Genomic DNA, 18383 nt, shown 5'->3' with positions numbered 1-18383 from the left:
CCACCCGGAGGCTCAGGGCAGCTGGACACAAGCGGGAGAGAGAAAACAAACAGTATTGGATTCACTTCACACATCGGCCGCTGTGAGATCAAATATTACACAAGGCTGCCCTCGAACAAGAGAGCTCCATAGTGACTGGACGAGCACGCAGCGCTCCTCACGTGCAGTTTTTATCTGTGAAATATTCATATTCAACTTAAAATGGGGAGTTACACAAATGAGATAGATAGTCAAAGAGATAGATTAGAAGCAAAAATAGCCAGACATGTTGGCAGAACTAAGGCAAATGATAAATTGTGGTCTTCATGGTAGTAGCAACAGATGCAGTAGTAGTACCGTATTTTCCGGGCTATTAGACGCACTCTTAAGCCTCCAACTCCATCAAAAAATGACCACGCACCCCACAATCCAGAGCGCCCTATACACGAATCCACTCAGGTGTCCCAGCAGGACTTCAGTAAACTACAAAGCTGCACCACCCACAGAACACACAAACACACACGAAGGAACGAGGAACGAACCGAAAAAGCGAGTGCAATGTGCCACTTCTAGACACAACTGAACAACTGAGTCACTGTGAACACGCCGACAATCCAGCGGTCCCAGACAGCACCCTCCCTCCAACTGTTGTGTTTCGTTTAAAGTCCGGTGCGGTTTATTTGTGAAAAAAGTTCAAAAATAGACCATTTAATGACATGCATCTTATAATCCAGAGTGCCTAATAGCCTGTAAAATACGGTACCTTCTTTTCTATTCCCATGTGTCTTATATGTGTGTAATCCCTAAAGCGGTCCAGGTAGGTTCCATAGTGTTCATGTGTGTATACTAGTCTATGTGCTCTTATACTTGTTTTAATCCTGCATGTTGTATATTGTTGTATATTTACACTACTTTCAACTTAATTTGGTCTTATATGTATTTTAAAAAGGCACAGTACCCATAGACTGTGTATACATCGACAGCAAACACACAAGCAGCAGTGTTCCAAAAAGGAAATGAGCATGAGAACACTTCCAGCTCCATCGACTCTCGTTCCATTACTGTATATTGTAAAAAAAACCTTCTTTCTCTCTGTAATTGCTGCTATCAGATTTGTCATTTGGGTCTTCAAATGTCAGTCTTAACCTGCTCTACGTGATGATTTTTATTTTAGACAAATTAGGCCATTTCTTTCTTCAAGGTCGCTCCCGCAAGCAACCTTTTTGATTGACAACATTGCTACGAGAAGAGGTGTTATCTTAATTTTTTACTGTCTTAAAAAGATAAAAACATAAATAGAGCTGCGTTTTTCCGGGACGGTGAAGCGAACAACTGACACACCAACACTGCACAATTAACAATTAAAATGAGATGCAGACAGAATGCAGAAGACTTCTGACCTCAAGAGCAGCTTATACAATTTATCTGCACTGGGGTAAGACACATTTTGCTCAATTACAAGGGAAAAGGGGCTTTTAAAATTGTGTTTCAATTGTAATTATGAGCCACTGAGCCCAAGTAATTTCCCTTGTGAATAGTTATGTGGCAGTAGTAGCTGCAGTATCAGTATTTTATAGACCGTATTTTTAACACCTTGAAACACTTTTAGCTGTGTCTTTCTGAGGAACATACATTCTGTTTACATGCAGCCCGTATGTATTTAAGCTGCAGCTCTCAGTGCCTGCAGCATTAGCAGTAATCCAAAGGGAAGATTCTGTATTAAAGCTCCTATTCACATGACTGATTCAAGGCTTTCTGAGTAAGGGCTGTGGTAAATAAGGAATATAGGCCCCAGGGATCTCCAAACTTAAACTTAAACTTATCCATCTCCACGGAGACAAGCAGTGGTTCACCAGAAAAGTAACATGGTACATCTTTCATGAAACTTTGGTTAGGTTCTAAAATATAGAGTAAGTGAGGAGCTCTTTCCCAGTTCACATCATGTGGAGAGCCAAAACATAATAAAAACCAGCTTGTATCATATTTTTGAAATTGTAAAATCTAAACGGAAAATGTCAAATAAATTCAACTATTGATTTCAACATACTGTATCTACTTCACATCTATGGACACTGAAGTAGGTTTATGTTCAAGGGTTTCAGCTTCCTGTTATACTTTTTCCCATTCTAAAGATAGTTTTATATTGTTAATCGCTATGGCAATGGTCCCAGATGTCATTATTCTGAGACCTCAGGATAGATGATATTTGAAAGACGTTTGCCCATTTATTAAAATATATAATTTTTTTTGAATTGTTAACTGCTATAGCAACAGTACTACCTTTTCATTTTCATCCCATGGGAATCCATGAACTAGGGATGGGCATTCCATGAAATTTTATTAATCGATCGTCGGGAGAATTAATGATCGATTTTCGATTAATCATTAACGTTTTTATATAATAAGTATCATCATTATTACTACTGTTACTAATCTGCATAAATAACCTCAACTTTTCAACATATAAACCATCACCACTCAGATTTAGTGCAGCTCTTTATGTTGCAGTAACCTGGATACTGTGTTTACATGCACCATGCACCAGTGTTTGTGTCAGATGCAGCTTCGTATCTACACCCAGAATCCTACATTCGGTTTATCGATTAGAAATGAACGTAATCTAAGAAATTCTTAATGATCATTTATCGATTAGTCGACTAATCATGCCCATCCCTACCATGAACATTTTTTTCTTTGCAAACTGAGCAAATTTGGCCTTACACCAGTGCAGATATATTGTATAAACAACTCTTGTGGTCAAAATAAATCAGCTGTGTTCTGTCTGCATCTAATTATAAAGCTTGATATTATCCAACAATCCGGAAGTGTGTGTTAGCATGCTATGTTATTTACTTTACCACTCTGGTCTTTGAGAGTTGTGGGACGAGCTTATAAACTCATCACAGTGAATAATAGGATGCTCTGAATGCAAAAGGTATGTGAGGAAAAACTTTTGAGCACTGCAAACAGTTTACAGTGAACTAGTTCTGTTTTTTCCTGTTTTTGAGGCAGTAAAAATCAGGCAAAGCGCTTTTAACAGAGAACTTCCTGAGTGTGCCATTGTGTCCTTGTGGGTGAGACTGGTGAGCTCCCCCGCAGGCTGGAAGGTGCCACAGGACTGTGAAGAGCAGATGTCTGGGCTCTTAAGGCTGAGCACTGCATTGATCTGCACAGAGGTAAACACACTGTACTCGTCTGTGGGGGAACACAACAGCATGTTCCTTTGTGCCACTTAGCAGAGCAGCTCTTTCAACCCTCTTCATTATTTTCACAAAGCCTTAGCACACTGCAAAAATACAAGATAATTAAAGTCTGTTGGCAATAGTAGAAGTGGTGAATAGGTGCTATAATAAGCTGGGCCTGACTGCTGGAATTTCTTTGTTTTTATTTTATTTTTCATTAATTAATTTTTTGAATGCAGACTTTCAGTGAGACAACAAAAATGAATTTCATATATAAAAAACAGACATACACCCTTCCATTGACACACACTCACACATCCTGGTCCCATACGCACAACACACTGAGCCAGTCATTTAAACTGTTGATTTTTTTCAATAAATATTTAAATTCCCAGAATTTTTACTTATAATTATAATTTTTTGCATATTTATTTTTTATTTTCTTTGCATACATGTGATGACATGTGACATGAATATCAATCTTAAAATGTTTTTTTTTTTTTTTTTGTAAATATTATAATGTAAATATTATGCAACTTTTGTCTACTTAAAGATCCCATAGAAAGTAAAATGAACTCTTGTGAGTTTAAGGCATATCATCAAAAACAGACCTGGAGTTGTGTTTTGTTTCACTCACAGGCTTGAGTAAATCTTTATTATTAGTCTGTCTACATCTCCAAAGATCAAAATGGTCTGTTCCACCTTGTGATGTCATGAAGTGGTAGTTTTCAAGTTAGCAAATGTTAAATGGTCACATTTTTAAACAGCGCTTTTCCACCTTCAAGTCACTCAAAGCGCTTTACAACAAGGAACCACTCACCCACACACCAGTGTACACAGACACAAAGGGCGAGGTGGGTTAAGTGTCTTGCCCAAGGACACAACGACAGTATTCATCTGTGGGAGCTGGAGTCACACCGGCCAACCTGTGGGTCAGTGGATCTCACCACTAAACCAATGACGTTTATGTCAGGATTTGAACTGCCAACCTTCAGATCAGTGAACAAACGCTCTACCGCCTGACTGTCGCAGCTACATTTACTCTTTGTTCAATTAGAAATTGGCAATTCTAGGGCTGCAATTATCCAAATGATTCTTGTGAAGGTGTATGGAGCACTTCCTGTATCAAGGTGGAACGGAGTCTAAACATGCAGGATTTGTGTGACAAACATGTGAATGAAACCAAACACAACTCTGTACATGTTTATGAGGAAACAAATAAGATTGATCAGACAGTGGGTGTGGGCTTTTTAAATCGAGTTTAAATATGGTCTGTGGATGATCATGGTCGGTGGACAACTCCACTATCCATCAGTCTCAAATAGTGATTCACTTTCACACACAGACTGGACACCAGAGTCCAGATCTGAACTCTAGAGAGACTTTTTGGAACGAGAGAGAGAAAACGGCAAAATGCTCCAACTTTCTCTATCATTCAAATTCTGGCAGAAAATTCTAGCAATTCTGAACGGAAATAAGAGTTTTGGCAAAAGCTAGTCAAAATCAATCAAAACTAATAACCAATTTCCTCCAAGTAGTGCATATATATTTTAAATTAGGGTTGTCAAAACATCATTACCCAGACACAAATCAATCCTGAAACTGAAACTAGATACTGACTATTGATACTGAAGAAAGTACATTTATGCAGGAAGTAGTTGGAACTTAGTTTAAGAATAGTCTAGTCATCTCTATCAGAAGTAAAATTAGGATTAAAAATTTAAAACTAAATATTATGTCTTTAGAATCGGAAATGGTCCTTAAAATGTTGCAAAGAACAGGGACCTGAAAACATGACTAAGAGCAGATAGAACAACCATTATTTTGTGTTGAAAATTACATTCTATTGTATGAATTATTTATTTATTTAGTTTTTAGTTTAGTTGTTTCAAATCTTACTATTGTGACAACACATTTTTTATGTGTTCATTTTTAACCGCAGAAGTCTTCCAATTAGCATAACATTACAATTAAACCCTGAAACTCGCTATAGCATAACCATTTAAATATGACGCCTATGGGGAAATATGCAATTACACAACACAGCTAATACAACGTCAGTGCTCGTATAAATAGTCCCAAACCTTCAGCCTTGTTTAAAAAGGGCCCACATTATTCTATTTTTTATTTTTCTCATCATAAACAGACCTTAAGTTGGGTTTTGTTTCATTCTCACATATTTAACAGTCAGGATGTGCAAAAATATTGAAATATCAATATATTATATTGTTTAATGTGATGATACAGTATCGGTATCGTGGGCTGCTGTATTGATATATCACCAAGAGTATTTTTTTGTGTATTTTACTAAATTAATTTGTTGCTTGTTCAGAGGAAGGAAACATGTTTATGCGACACATTTGACATTTTCACTGTTTTGATGATTAAAATGGGTGTGTTTTTTTTGGGAACTGTATCGAATCAATTTGAAATATATCGTATCGAATCAAAAGCTCACTGTACGAGATATGTATGGTATCATTGCCTGTGTATCGAGGTATGTATCGTATCGGCAACTTCTTAATGATACCAGCCCTATTAAGAGACAAATCTTGCATACTGAGACTGAGTTTTTCTCTCAGTCAGAAAACACTCTGTTCCACCTTGTGATGTCATGTGACAGGGCAACAGTAGCTAACACACCTTCACTAGAACCATTGGCATAACTGCAGCCCTGGAATCACAAATATTTACTAAATAAAAGGTAAAAGGAACTGTTAACTTGAAAACTACATGACATCACAAGGTGTAAGAGAGATGTAGACAGTGATAATGCAGGATTACTCAAACTGAATGAAACAAAACACAACTTCAGGTCTGTTTTTGAGGAGATTACAACATTATAACCAGTGTTGGGAAGGTTACTTTTAAAATGTATTTCCCTACAGATGTCCAAAAATGAGTGGAATTACCGAAAAAAAAAAAGAAAAAAAAAGGGTACAGCTCAAAATATGAAAACAGGAAAATACCGCCATGTAATCCACTTATTTCAACAAAGTAACTGTAATCCTTTTACCACTCATTCAAAAAGTAACTGTAACCGAATACAGTTACTCATAAATGTCTTAAACTTCACAAGAATCTCTTTTGCATGAGACAGGACCTTTAAAAGACTTCACAAGACATACAGTTGTGTTTGGTTATGGTCCGGCCTCATGTTTATGATCCATATAATTGGGAGCGTCTCGTGCGGTGGGCGGTGGACATAGGAGCGTTAGCCTTCAGATATAACATCAAAGTACATTTAGTCATCTCAAACAAGCAGTAAGAGAGGCACGGGGAGGCAGGGGAGAGGAACAGTGCCCCCATGTGGACGCTGGACAAGACAAGACAAGAGCTTAAATATGTATTGGTATTGGTTTTAGAGGATGATTTTACATGTACAGTTGTGGTAGTCATAGTTGAAGTAAGTAGTACTGATAGTTCTAGAGGATGTAGTGGACAAAATGTTATCTTTATCTTTACTATTTATCTTTACTATTAAGGACTGGATTGTTAGTAAGATGTTATAAAATGTGATTTCTAGAACTTTTTAAAGATGTTTTTTGGATGTGGGAAGTTGCACGATTACATTTTGTTTTGTTGTTGTTTTTTTTTACAATAATGGCTGTCTCTAATAAATGACACTGTTTATGTAGATTAAAGCAAATCAAATTAACACTTAAATATATTTCTCAAATTAATGTCATTTGAATTTCCAAAATGTTAAATATTTGTAATTAGGGGTGTGCACTGCCTTGAGTCTGACGATACGATCCATATCACGATTCACATGTCACGATTCAATATATCACGATAGATCCCGATACTAAAACAATGGGTGATATATTGCGATTTATTAATAATTACTTCTAATAATACAGTCAACTACACCTTCAAGAGAACACAATTGTATGAAATATAATTCATAAACTTTTTAAAATCATGAGAACTGTGAATGTATCTAATGAATTTTTGTGAAAAATATTTTAAAAATCGATTCAGATCCATTTTGATTCGATTCGAGAATTGTGGAATGAAGTATCAAGCTATATCACTGAATATTTTTTTTACACCCCTATTTGTAATACCTCAAAGATACAAAAGATTAGTGTAGAATATTTGTGGAGGTAGGATCCATAGCGACGGTGAGAGCTTTAAATAGTTTTGAATAAACAACAGGTAAAGTGATTCTTATGAAAGATATTTTCAAATCTGATTTGCAAAAAAATCAAAACTTTTAATGCCCTGCAGAAGCCCTATGCAGGCTAATCTAGATGGAAATTTGAGGATTTCTGCAGGAAGCAACACATTTCATTTGGTTCATGAGAGCGCCACGTGAAATGAAGACAGAAGTGGTTAAACAGAAATAAGAGGCTGACGATGTGGATATCGGCTCCCTAAAATGACACTCAAAGTTTTTACCAATATTTCACTGTGACAAAAGAAATTAGACCCTGTGATTCTGTTTCTGTTCTATTACACCAAAGCAATATCCAATAAAGGCACCTGATTGTTACGAGTTTAAAAAGGTGAAAACAGAACTAGTTCATTTTAAAGCAGATCTGGGCATTGTCCAGCTCCCAGGCCACATACAGCCCTTTGGTTTACTGTGACCAGCCCATTTAAGATAATATGCAATTACAAAATAAACTGATTTTATAATTTGACCTCATGCATGGACTAAAGCTGCATTGCTTTTATTTGAGTGTTTTTTTTAAATGACATTTTTTGAAAGGTAACTTCACTTTTTCATTGCTTAGTCAGAACATAAACTCTTACCAGTCTGATCAGCTTTTTGGCCCGACCCTCCACAATATTTTCTGTTTCTCATGTGGCCCCATGGAAAAAAATCATTGCAAAAAACAAAAACAAAACTGAAATCCTGAAAATGAGTACTCTATATGTGTGTACTCTAAAATGTACTGTATGAATGTGTCTTATTACTTATTTAATCTATTTGTATGTATACATGTATGTTTGTATATATATGTGTATGTATGTATGCATGTATGTATTATGTATGTATGTATGTAAGTGTGTATGTGTGTATGTATATAATCCTTTTCATTATTAAGTATTATCATCATTGCTATTATGTTATTTATTGTATTATTTTGTAAATTTTCTTTTTTTTTAAAATCTACTCTCTACATGTATATTGATTTTATGTGTGGGAGGAAAAAAAGAAATAGGGCATGTATACTGTGACTTATGTGGACCAAAAAAAAAAAAAAAAAAAAAGCACTGAATAAACTGCAAATAATAATAAAAAAAACCTCAATCACAGTTTGCAGTGGTCCAGTTCTTCCTCACTTTGTGTTTTCAGAGCAGCCTAATTATTCACTCTGATGAGTTTATACACACTTTCCTCAACTTTAAAAGACCAGAGTGGAGTTTGGCAGTGACGGTATTAACAACAACTAGCATGCTAACGAGTACTTCTTTATAATAGGAGAATAAAACACTATATAGTTAGATGGAAGCAGCACACAACACACTTATTGTGACCTCAAAGGGTGCTTAGAAAAATATATCTGTACTCGAGCAAGATACATTTTGCTCAAATATATGAAAAAAGTCAGGTCCAGGCCCTTCAAAGTAAAATCTATGGTATAGAAATATAGTAGAAAAGTGAGTTCAAGTTTAGGAGGGTGTTCATGTTTGAGTGTTTTTTTCTTACAAGATTGCCGAAGTCGCTCTTTATCATAATGCAGGGTCTCGTAGTCCGCCATGCCCACCCGATTCACCCGCACCCTCAGCCTCTCCGGGACCGCCTGCTGGCTACAAATACAACAACAACAACAACAAAAATAAATCAATCTACAATAAACAGACGGGTGGAGACAGGTGGAAGGATACGCACTCGTTGAGGTGTAGTGCCGAGGTGCGTCTCTTGGTTTTCTGCAGCATGTTGGCCTGGTTTCTCAGACTGATGTGGATGACGGCTGGGCACAGTTTGCACGGCTCACCGTCCACCTGAACCGAAAAGAAAAGCAACATAATTATGCAAGACTTATGGACATTTTCCAAATTTTATGAAGGAGAAAAAAACAGTAAGGGCAAGAAAAAAATCTAACTTAAAAAGGACATAGTATGCTTTTTTTTTTTTTGATACTTACCAAAAGTGTCAAAAATTTTTTTCAAAAGGTCTGAACTGTAGCAAGGACTTTTACTTATGTGTTCTTTTTGAAAATGGCTATGAACAATTTTTAACCCTACTCACAGGATTACATGAAGTCTTTTTTGGGATAATCTAGTATAGACAGTGTTGAGGAGTAATGGATTACATGTACTGGCGTTATGTAATCAGAGTACAAATGAGTAACTGTATTCAGTTACAGTTACTGTTTCCATGAGTGGTAATTGGATTACAGTTACTTTGTTGAAATAAATATTAAAATATTTTCCTGTTTTCACATTTGGGCTAAACCAGGACTAAAACTACAACTAAAACCAGGACTAAACTAGGACTAAACTCAGAACTAAAACCAGAGCTAAACCAAGATTAAACCAGGACTAAGCCAGGAGTCAAACCAGAACTAAAACCAGGACTAAACCAGGTCTAATTTAGGACTAAACTAATACAATATGACACTAACAGTAGTGTGGACAATTGTGATCTCACATAAAAATCATTTCTCTATCAATAGTTTTAATCTGGTCAAATAAAGACTGAACAAACATGAATTTTCCGGATGTGGTTGCTATATTCATGTAGTTTTAAAAAACATGACAATATCAAGTAATCCAAAGTATTCAGATTACGTTACTCACTTGAAGTAATTTAATGGATTACCTTACAAACTACATTTTGGGGTATGTAATCTGTAATCTGTAGGGGAATACATTTTAAAAGTAACCTTCCCAACACTGAGTATAGAAGTATACAACTGTGCGTGGGGACAAGTGAAAAAAAAAATATATATATAGAAATTTAGAGAACACACAAGCCTAAAATGATGGAAATACAACTATATGTAAGGTAATGATGAGGAAAAAAAATCCAAAAACATGAACTAATGTGGTTAAAAGATGATGAAAAGTCCAATAACATAACAAGTACTATTGCATATATTTGTGGCCTGTGCTTCTCAACAAAAAAAAGTTCTTGCAGTTTAAACTTAGGCTGGATGTATTACAAAAATGCAAAGAGATTATGTATACATGGACAAGCCTTAAAAAGTAAGAGAACATTTGTATAAAACCTTGCCAAACCCACTCGGGCTACAGTTTCTCTGCTTCAAATAAAGCTCGCATTCCTCAGAGCACACTTCAAAATGTTTTTCATCTTCTCCCATTTTGAAAAGATGATGGGCACCTCACACGAAGATGAAAAACTCAAATTCAACAGGCTGGAGGGTAAAAATTCTACAAGCAGATCTCAAAAGATAAAATGTAAAAACACATTTCTAGTGATCAAATATTAAACATTGGATTATTTTTGTTGTTTACAGTTGTACAACAAAGGAAGAGGAATGTGTGAAAATGATGGAATTCACTTTCTAATCAAAATAAAAGTCACAACATTTCCTATTTGAACTGTGGTTTATTCACAGAGGAAATACTGAGGGATTCATGCATGTTTGAGTAATCTCCATTGTCCTGCATTTAAGGGTACCCCCTATTCCCGCCCACTGCTCTGTACTTAACTGTGATTCATTAGAAAATTAAGGCTTTGGGTCATAAAAAATATACTGATGATACCAAAACTAGATACTAATTTCAGCAGGTATCGAAACCTTTGCTGAATGTCTTGAGCTGTATCAGAACAAATATAAGAGCACATAGACTAGTATACACACATGGACGCTATGAACCTCCCTGGACCGCTGAGGGATTACATACATATAAGACATATGGGAATAGAAAAGAAGGTACTGTATTTTCCGCAATATTAGGAGCTCTGGATTATAAGACGCACTGTCATTAAATGGTCTATCTTCAAACTTTTTTCACAAATAAACTGCACCGGACTTTAAAGGAAACACAACAGTGTGATGGGTGAGTGGTTTTGTTTGTTTGTTCGTTCACGGTGACTCTGGGCTTTGTTCAGTTGTGGCGTGTAGGGAGGGTGCTGTCTGGGACCAACGGATTGTCAATGTGTTCGCAGTGACTCAGTTGTTCAGTTGTGTCTAGAAGTGGCACATTGCACTCGCTTTTTCGGTTCGTTCCTCCGTTCCGTTCCTCGTCAGTGTGGAGTGATGAGTGTGTCTGTGGGTGTGTTTCACTGTGCGGTCGCTGTCTGCTCCATGTGTGTTTGTGTGTTCTGTGGGTGGTGCGGCTTTGTAGTTTTCTGAAGTCATGCTGGGACACCCAAGTGGATTTGTGTATAGGGCGCTCTGGATTGTTGTTTTTTGATGGGGTTGGAGGCTTAAGAGCGTGCCCAATAGCCCGGAAAATATGGTACTATGATTTAAAAATACAATCCAGTAGTAGTGGTCGGGTACCAGAGGCGACTGTTCAATATCCTATAGACGAACAACTTTCAGTCAACAGGTGTTATCAGTCAAGGGCACAGAAATCTGGAACAACATCCCAGTTGCTATAAGAGACTCCACCACTTTCGCTTCATTTAAAACTAATCTGAAAGGATGGCTTAAGAGAAACCAGATCTGTAACCACTAATGTTATGCTCCTATGTAAATGTCATGCTTGTGTGTTTGTCTATTGTGACGCGTTTTATGTTTTTATGTTTTATGTCTTATGTCCCTGTCTCTCTGACCTGCCAGGGACTACAGATGAAAAGTAGCATTCAGGCTAATTCTGGCGTATTTAAAAGTATATGTTCATGAATATGCACTGTCTCTTTTAAATAAATAAAAAAAAATAAAAAAATCACATTCTACTGTCTAAATAAAGAGTGTTTTTTTAATTTATTTTTATTATCATTGTGGTATCAAAGTCAGTATTGACAATAGAATACAAGTTTAAAAATTTTTAATTGTGACAATAGTCCATTTAAAGAGCCATTAAACCTCCTCCCGAAGCTTTACTCTGCCCTTAAGCAAAATCAGAAAAATTGTCCAGAGTGGGTGGTGCCTGACAGTTTGGGGGAAGTGAGTGTGGGGCGGTGCTCTGGAGCGATGATTGACAGCCGAATAACAACCACAACAATCCCACACAGTGCGGACCGGTGCACTCCAGACTGTGAAAAAGAGTGGACATTTGCGCTTGGCTTACACAGTTTCCCTTTTCTCCAGACACGGTGGGACATGGTGGTGCCCAGCGGTGGCTGAGAGGGGCTCCTCACATCCCGCCCGTAGACACCTGTGGCTGCACTCATCACATAATAACCTGCATCTGACTAACTGGCGCTGTTAGTCTAACTCGAAAATTCAAAAGTTCTGGCCGTAGTTGATCCTAAATAGGCCGATACAGACACGACTTTGACCCAAAAGTCAAATTTTTATGCACTATGCACTAAAATGTCAAAATAAGACCAGAGATGGAGATGTACTTCTATTTCAGACTCATTTACACAGCAAATCAGGAGAAAATGTGATTTTGGTGTTTAGTAGCCCTTTAACAAAATGTTAAAAGTTATTGTTTACGCCAATATTTAAGAAGAAAACTGCTTAATATCGCAGCTTTGAAAATAATTGAAATACTAATTAAAACCCAATACTTTCCCATCACTACTCACATACCTGAACGGGCAGGGCCTTGTTGGTGGTGAGGGTAACTTCTCGACACTGGTGCAGTCTCTCTCCGTGACCCCCGACCTGCAGCGCCGCCTGTACAACACACAGACACACACTATGTTTACATGTGTAACCCAGGTTAAAATACACATATCTACAGTCAATAGGCAATATTCCGACTACTACCGGTCAGTAAACACATCACGCTCACTCTCGCGCTTCCTACAAGTCACCTGCTCTCCTCCCTCCATTCACACCCAGGAGTGAGGCGAGACAGTACGGCTGCGCAGAAGCCCTTACCGCTAGCATCTGAAGGCGAATAGACTATGCAAAATAATAAACCAAGGAATTGGCCAGATGATTCCAGTCAAAAAACATCCTGATGGCGAGCTGAACCCACGGAACCTTCATTCAACTCACAAATACTCCACTCAGCTTCTACAGTCGGGTAGGGGCTGTTGCACCCTCTTTAAAGACTATGGACATGTATTGTGGACAGTAAAATCCACATTTGCTCAACTGAGCCATGGACAATGATAAAGCCACCAGCAAAGTGACTTATTTATTATTGCTGCTTTGTATTGTGAGAATGTATTAACCAGAGTATTGTAATTATTGTAAATACTGAATATATATTTTGTTCACCCTATTTTGCACTTTTCAATATATAGCACCAGCCACCAAATATAAATACTCAGTCTCCCGTGTTTTACTGTTTTCTTACTTCCCAGAGAGCCGCAGCCTAGTCTTCTGTCCCTAGCCCTTACACCTATCTAACTTTACCCCTTTTGTCCCTAGTGTACATCATAGATACACACACACACACACCCATGCACGCCACAACTACAACCAGCCTGCTCCAACTGAAGCCCATTTATCAACATCCATATAAACCCAGCAAATCACACCTGGGGTTGTGTTTTGGTTCATTCACACATATTTATAGAGTAACCCTTTATTATTAATCTGTTTACATTTCCAAAGCTCAGAATGCTCTGTTCCACCTAGTGATGTCATGCCTACATATGCGGGGTTTGTACGTTAAATGTGTGAATAAAACAAAACACAACTCATATGTTTTGATGAGGAAACAACATTATAATGTAGATCTGAATATAGCGTACTATGGGCCCTTAGTAACCCCTTAACCACTTTTACCCAACATTTCTGATACAGCCCCTGAAATCCAAACAACAACTAAGGAGTCATTGTTAGACTCTCAAATCCCAACAATACATCTCAAAAAATCTTGGATGCCCACTGCCTGTAACAACACAGTTTGATTTACACTGAATGCAGACCAGGAGAGGCATTCAGCTGCACACACAGTCTACACTATCGTCCTTCACTGTGGATTGGCACATGCAGTATTACTGTTTTGGACTGCCCTGTAAAAGTCGAAGTGTGTTTATGTGTTTGTTTGTGCACAGTTCTTGGCACGTCTGAAGTCACTTATCTACCCTAATTTCCAGACTACTGGGCGCACCTGAATATAAGATGCATCAACTAAATTTTAAAAGAAAAAACTGTTTACATATATAGGCCACACTATAAGCCGCAGGTGTCCACGTCTTCAAGAACGTTTTCAAGTTAGGGCCATCTGCTTTTCTTGCCTCTGAAATCTTTTGTCATCTTTTTGCATTAAGTCAGTTCATCACGCTGCCATCACCAACGTCTCACCATCGACTCACTGATGCCGAGCTCATGTGCAGCAGCTCTATTGTCTTCCTCAACAGTCACATCAATCGCCGTTAACTTAAAAGCTGCATCATCTGCATTTCTTTGTGTTTTCCGTAAGGAGGGTGTGTGTAAGAAGCACAAAATAACTGCTCAAAACACAATCAAACGAGCATCTTCCTCATGCGCAGTAGAGTGCGGGGAGAGACGGGTTGATGCGCCGTCTCCTGCAGAAAGAGTCTCTGTCCTGTCTGTATCATTTCTCCTGCAGAAAGTCTCTGTCCTGTTTGTATCATGTCAGTGTTTTACAGCAGATTTTCAGCAGATTTCAGACTCTCTCGGGGGCGGGGATAGGTGTATGGATCAGGTATGAGATGTCCAGCTACTGAAGTTTGAGACGTTTCTTCTTGTCATTTACGCACTCACCTGATTTAAGGCATATGCGTCATGAAGCTGTATCCCACTAAGTAATGTTCATTTAGCATCAGAACTTAACGTATTTTCCGCACTATAGGGCGCTCTGGATTATAAGACGCACTGTCATTAAATGGTCTAATTTCAAACTTTTTTCACACAAATAAACCGCGTGGGACTTTAAAGGAAACACAACAGTGTGATGGGTGAGTGGTTTTGCTTGTTTGTGGCGTTCACGGTGACTCTGGGCTTTGTTCAGTTGTGGCGTGTAGGGAGGGTGCTGTCTGGGACCAACGGATTGTCGGCGTGTTCGCAGTGACTCAGTTGTTCAGTTGTGTCTAGAAGTGGCACATTGCACTCGTTTTTTGGTTCATTCCTCCATTCCGTTCCTCGTCAGTGTGGAGTGATGTGTGTCTGTGGGTGTGTTTCACTGTGCGGTCGCTGTCTGCTCCGTGTGCGTTTGTGTGTTCTGTGGGTGGTGCGGCTTTGTAGTTTACTGAAGTCGTGCTGGGACACCCGAGTAGATTTGTGTATAGGGCGCTCTGGATTGCGGAGCACGCAGTCGTTTATTTGATGGGGTTGGAGGCTTTTGAGGAGACCCTATAGTGCAGAAAATACAGTATTTTATCACACGGTGTTAAACTGTTTTAATGCTGATAACACTAATGTTGCAACTTCATGTTAACTGCACAGACAGCGGCACTTTCTGCACGTGCATACGCTGTGTTGCCAAACAAATAATCCATCCATATATTAGCTGCATCGTTGTTTAAGCCACAGGGTTCAAAGTGTAAGAAAAAAGTAGCGGGTTATAGTCTAGAAATTACGGTAATTCTATCAAAACTGTGGCTATCATAGACTGTATATAAACGCACAGAGCTAACCCACTAGCCGCTGCAACCAAATAGAAAGTGAACGTGGGGGCGCTTGTTTACATTTGATTTTATATTGTACTCTCTATATGATACTAATGTTTTTATTTAGCTATTTTGTCCTCCAAATTTGCCCCTGTAACTACTAGTCTCTGCCAAATCAGCCAAACACTGTGGGTGATGTCACACTGCCTTAGTCTACTTCTTCACTGGTATTTTTCCTAAGATAGTTTTGTTTGATTAGCAATTGTAGCCACAAAGTTTTATTGCTAACACTCAGTGACTAGATTGAATGTTTTCTCTTTTGATTGTGTTCATTGACCTGTTGTAGACCGGGAGAAGAGTGGTCTGACAGGTTTGGAATTTAGTTGTTTCGAGCACTCGGCGTTGTCTGCTGTGCATGTTACCGGAGCGACAGACACGGGGACTGGGTGCAGGAGGGTCCGCCCGGGTGCGCCTCTCCCCCCTCCCCTGCCCCACTTGTGTACCGGGGCAGGCGTGATGGATGGGTGGGCTTATTACCGCAGACCTGCACAGCCCCGGGGTTGCCTCCTGCTCGACTCTTTCTGGGTCAGGAGGAGAGAGGCGCCGCTACATCCTCCGAGCAACTTTGGACAATCAACAACTTAACTTAAAATGCAAACTTTTAGATTTGAACTTTAAGTGAGGCTTTTTCTGAACATATTTTATCATGAGGTATGCTATAACAATATAATTATAGTGTTTCCCATTACTAGAGGAGAGTGTGGTGGCTCCCATAGTCTAATTTTGTATTGCCCCACTATGGGTCGCTTCTGCCAGCATAGTCTTAGTATAAACCTACGAGAAACACTGTAATTGACAATATACTTTATCTATTTATCCTATTTTTCAGACTATAAGTGGCACTTTTTTCATGGTTTGGGTGTTTCCTGTGACTTAAATATTAAAATGTTTGAGTGAAGTGTGGAGAGGTTCTAGTCTTGTGTGTGAGTATCTGCTGCTCCTGTTCCTCCTGTACCACTGTCACTTCACTCTACTGCACATGTCTCCTGCAGAAAGAGTCTCTGTCCTGCTGCAAGTAGTGAAATATTCAGCCGAAAATGGTAATCAAGCAGCAGAAAGAAAGTATGGAGTGAGAGAGAAACTTGTGAGGGACTGGTGGAAAGCAGGGATGGAGAACACAGCTTCACAGCAACCAAGAGGATGCACCATGAAACTTTCCTGAAGTCACTGGATGGATGGACAAAGTCTGGACTTCAGTGACACAGAAACCATCCTGTCGGGATTCAGAAAGACCCAATAATTCTAACTGGAACTGATGCTGAGTCTGACGACAGCTATGCAGAAGAGGAAGCGGCGCTCTGTTTACCTCAGAAGGTCGAGGCCGAGTTGTTCAGAAGTGACACCGAGGATGAAGAATTTAATGGATTTAGTGATTTGGAGTGAGATGGAGAGTTTGGTAAACTTGTTCTGTTTTGTTGTTTATGTTATAGTTATCGCTGGAGGGACTATGTCTCTCGGCTGGCCTGGGAATGCCTTGGGGTTCCCCCGGAGGAGCTGGAGGACGTGTCTGGGGTGAAGGAAGTCTGGGAGCCCCTGCTTAGACTGCTGCCCCCGCGACCCGGCCCCGGATAAGCGGAAGAAAATGGATGGATGGACGTTATAGTTATCTGACGAAATGTGACGTTAACAGTCTGTTGTTCTCTCTTCTATTGTTATTACTAGAACTTGACTTTCAACAGGAAATGTCAGTTCCTGGTCTCTTAGTTTATAAAATACATTTCCCCCAGAAAGTGCGACTTATAATCTGGTGTGACTAATATGTTTTTTCTTTACGCATTTTTTGGCTGGTGCGATTTATACTCCGGAGCTACTTCTAATCCAAAAAATACGGTAAATGCCTTGTACCTGATTTTGAGCAAAATCTGACATATCCCAATACAGATATATTGTATAAGCAGAGTTTGAGGTTCAAAATAAGACCGCTATCTGCAACTAAGTATAAAGCATTGTATTATCTGATGATCAAGCGCTTGAGTTGTGAAAACTGCTTATAAAGTCAAAACAGTGAATAATTAGGATGCTTGGAATGCATAAAGTGAGTGAGGAACAACTTTGGACCACTGCACACTGAACTTGTTTTGTTTCCTGCATTTAAGACAGTAAAATTCAGGTACGGGGTCTTTGAGTTATAGCTACAAGTTGTTTTTCCACTTGTGACGTCTTATGTCTCTGATTAGTTTTTAGTCTCTGAGAAGCATCCAACGTCAGTGTTTAAGTAGCAATTAGCCACAATCTTGTTTGCCTCAACTTCAAATGAGAGGAAAATCTGCTCCAGTGCACAAGCAATTACATCATAGTACTCATAATATCCACATTTCATATCATCCCCACACTAAAAATACTTTATATCAACATTCCCTCAGGGTTTGATGCTAACTGCAGGCACTAATCTGACTGAACCTTTTTTTAGGTTTTGTTAGACTTTAATCTGAGCTTTATTTGACCACAGTCTACCATAAAGAGCCTTACTTAGTTGGAAATACAACACGTGAGATGATTTGTGCTGGATTTTAAACAAGTTGCTCACACATAACATTACAGTTACAACAGTTTTCTGTTCTCACCTTTTATGTTGAAAATCAAACACCTAA

General features: G+C 38.7%; 1 protein-coding gene across 6 annotated transcripts in view; it reads right to left on the bottom strand.

The window, feature by feature from the left end:
- The window catches only part of LOC110175582 (diacylglycerol kinase zeta-like), a 194649-nt gene that overhangs the window by 122326 nt on the left and 53940 nt on the right, over window positions 1–18383 (bottom strand). For all 6 annotated transcript variants that reach the window (XM_055164293.1, XM_055164304.1, XM_020941780.2 and 3 more), the window contains 3 exons: window positions 12791–12877; window positions 9007–9119; window positions 8824–8924 (listed from right to left, as the gene is read on the bottom strand). In XM_055164293.1, the coding sequence (XP_055020268.1) occupies window positions 8824–8924; window positions 9007–9119; window positions 12791–12877 (301 nt within the window). The remainder of the gene's footprint in view (window positions 1–8823; window positions 8925–9006; window positions 9120–12790; window positions 12878–18383) is intronic.

Source organism: Boleophthalmus pectinirostris, unplaced genomic scaffold, assembly GCF_026225935.1.
Source record: "Boleophthalmus pectinirostris isolate CB_2022bp ecotype Guang Dong unplaced genomic scaffold, ASM2622593v1 HiC_scaffold_11, whole genome shotgun sequence".
Classification (NCBI taxonomy): Eukaryota; Metazoa; Chordata; class Actinopteri; order Gobiiformes; family Gobiidae; genus Boleophthalmus; species Boleophthalmus pectinirostris.
The sequence above is the reverse complement of the archived record's forward strand: the minus strand, read 5'-3'. Positions and strand labels throughout refer to the sequence as shown.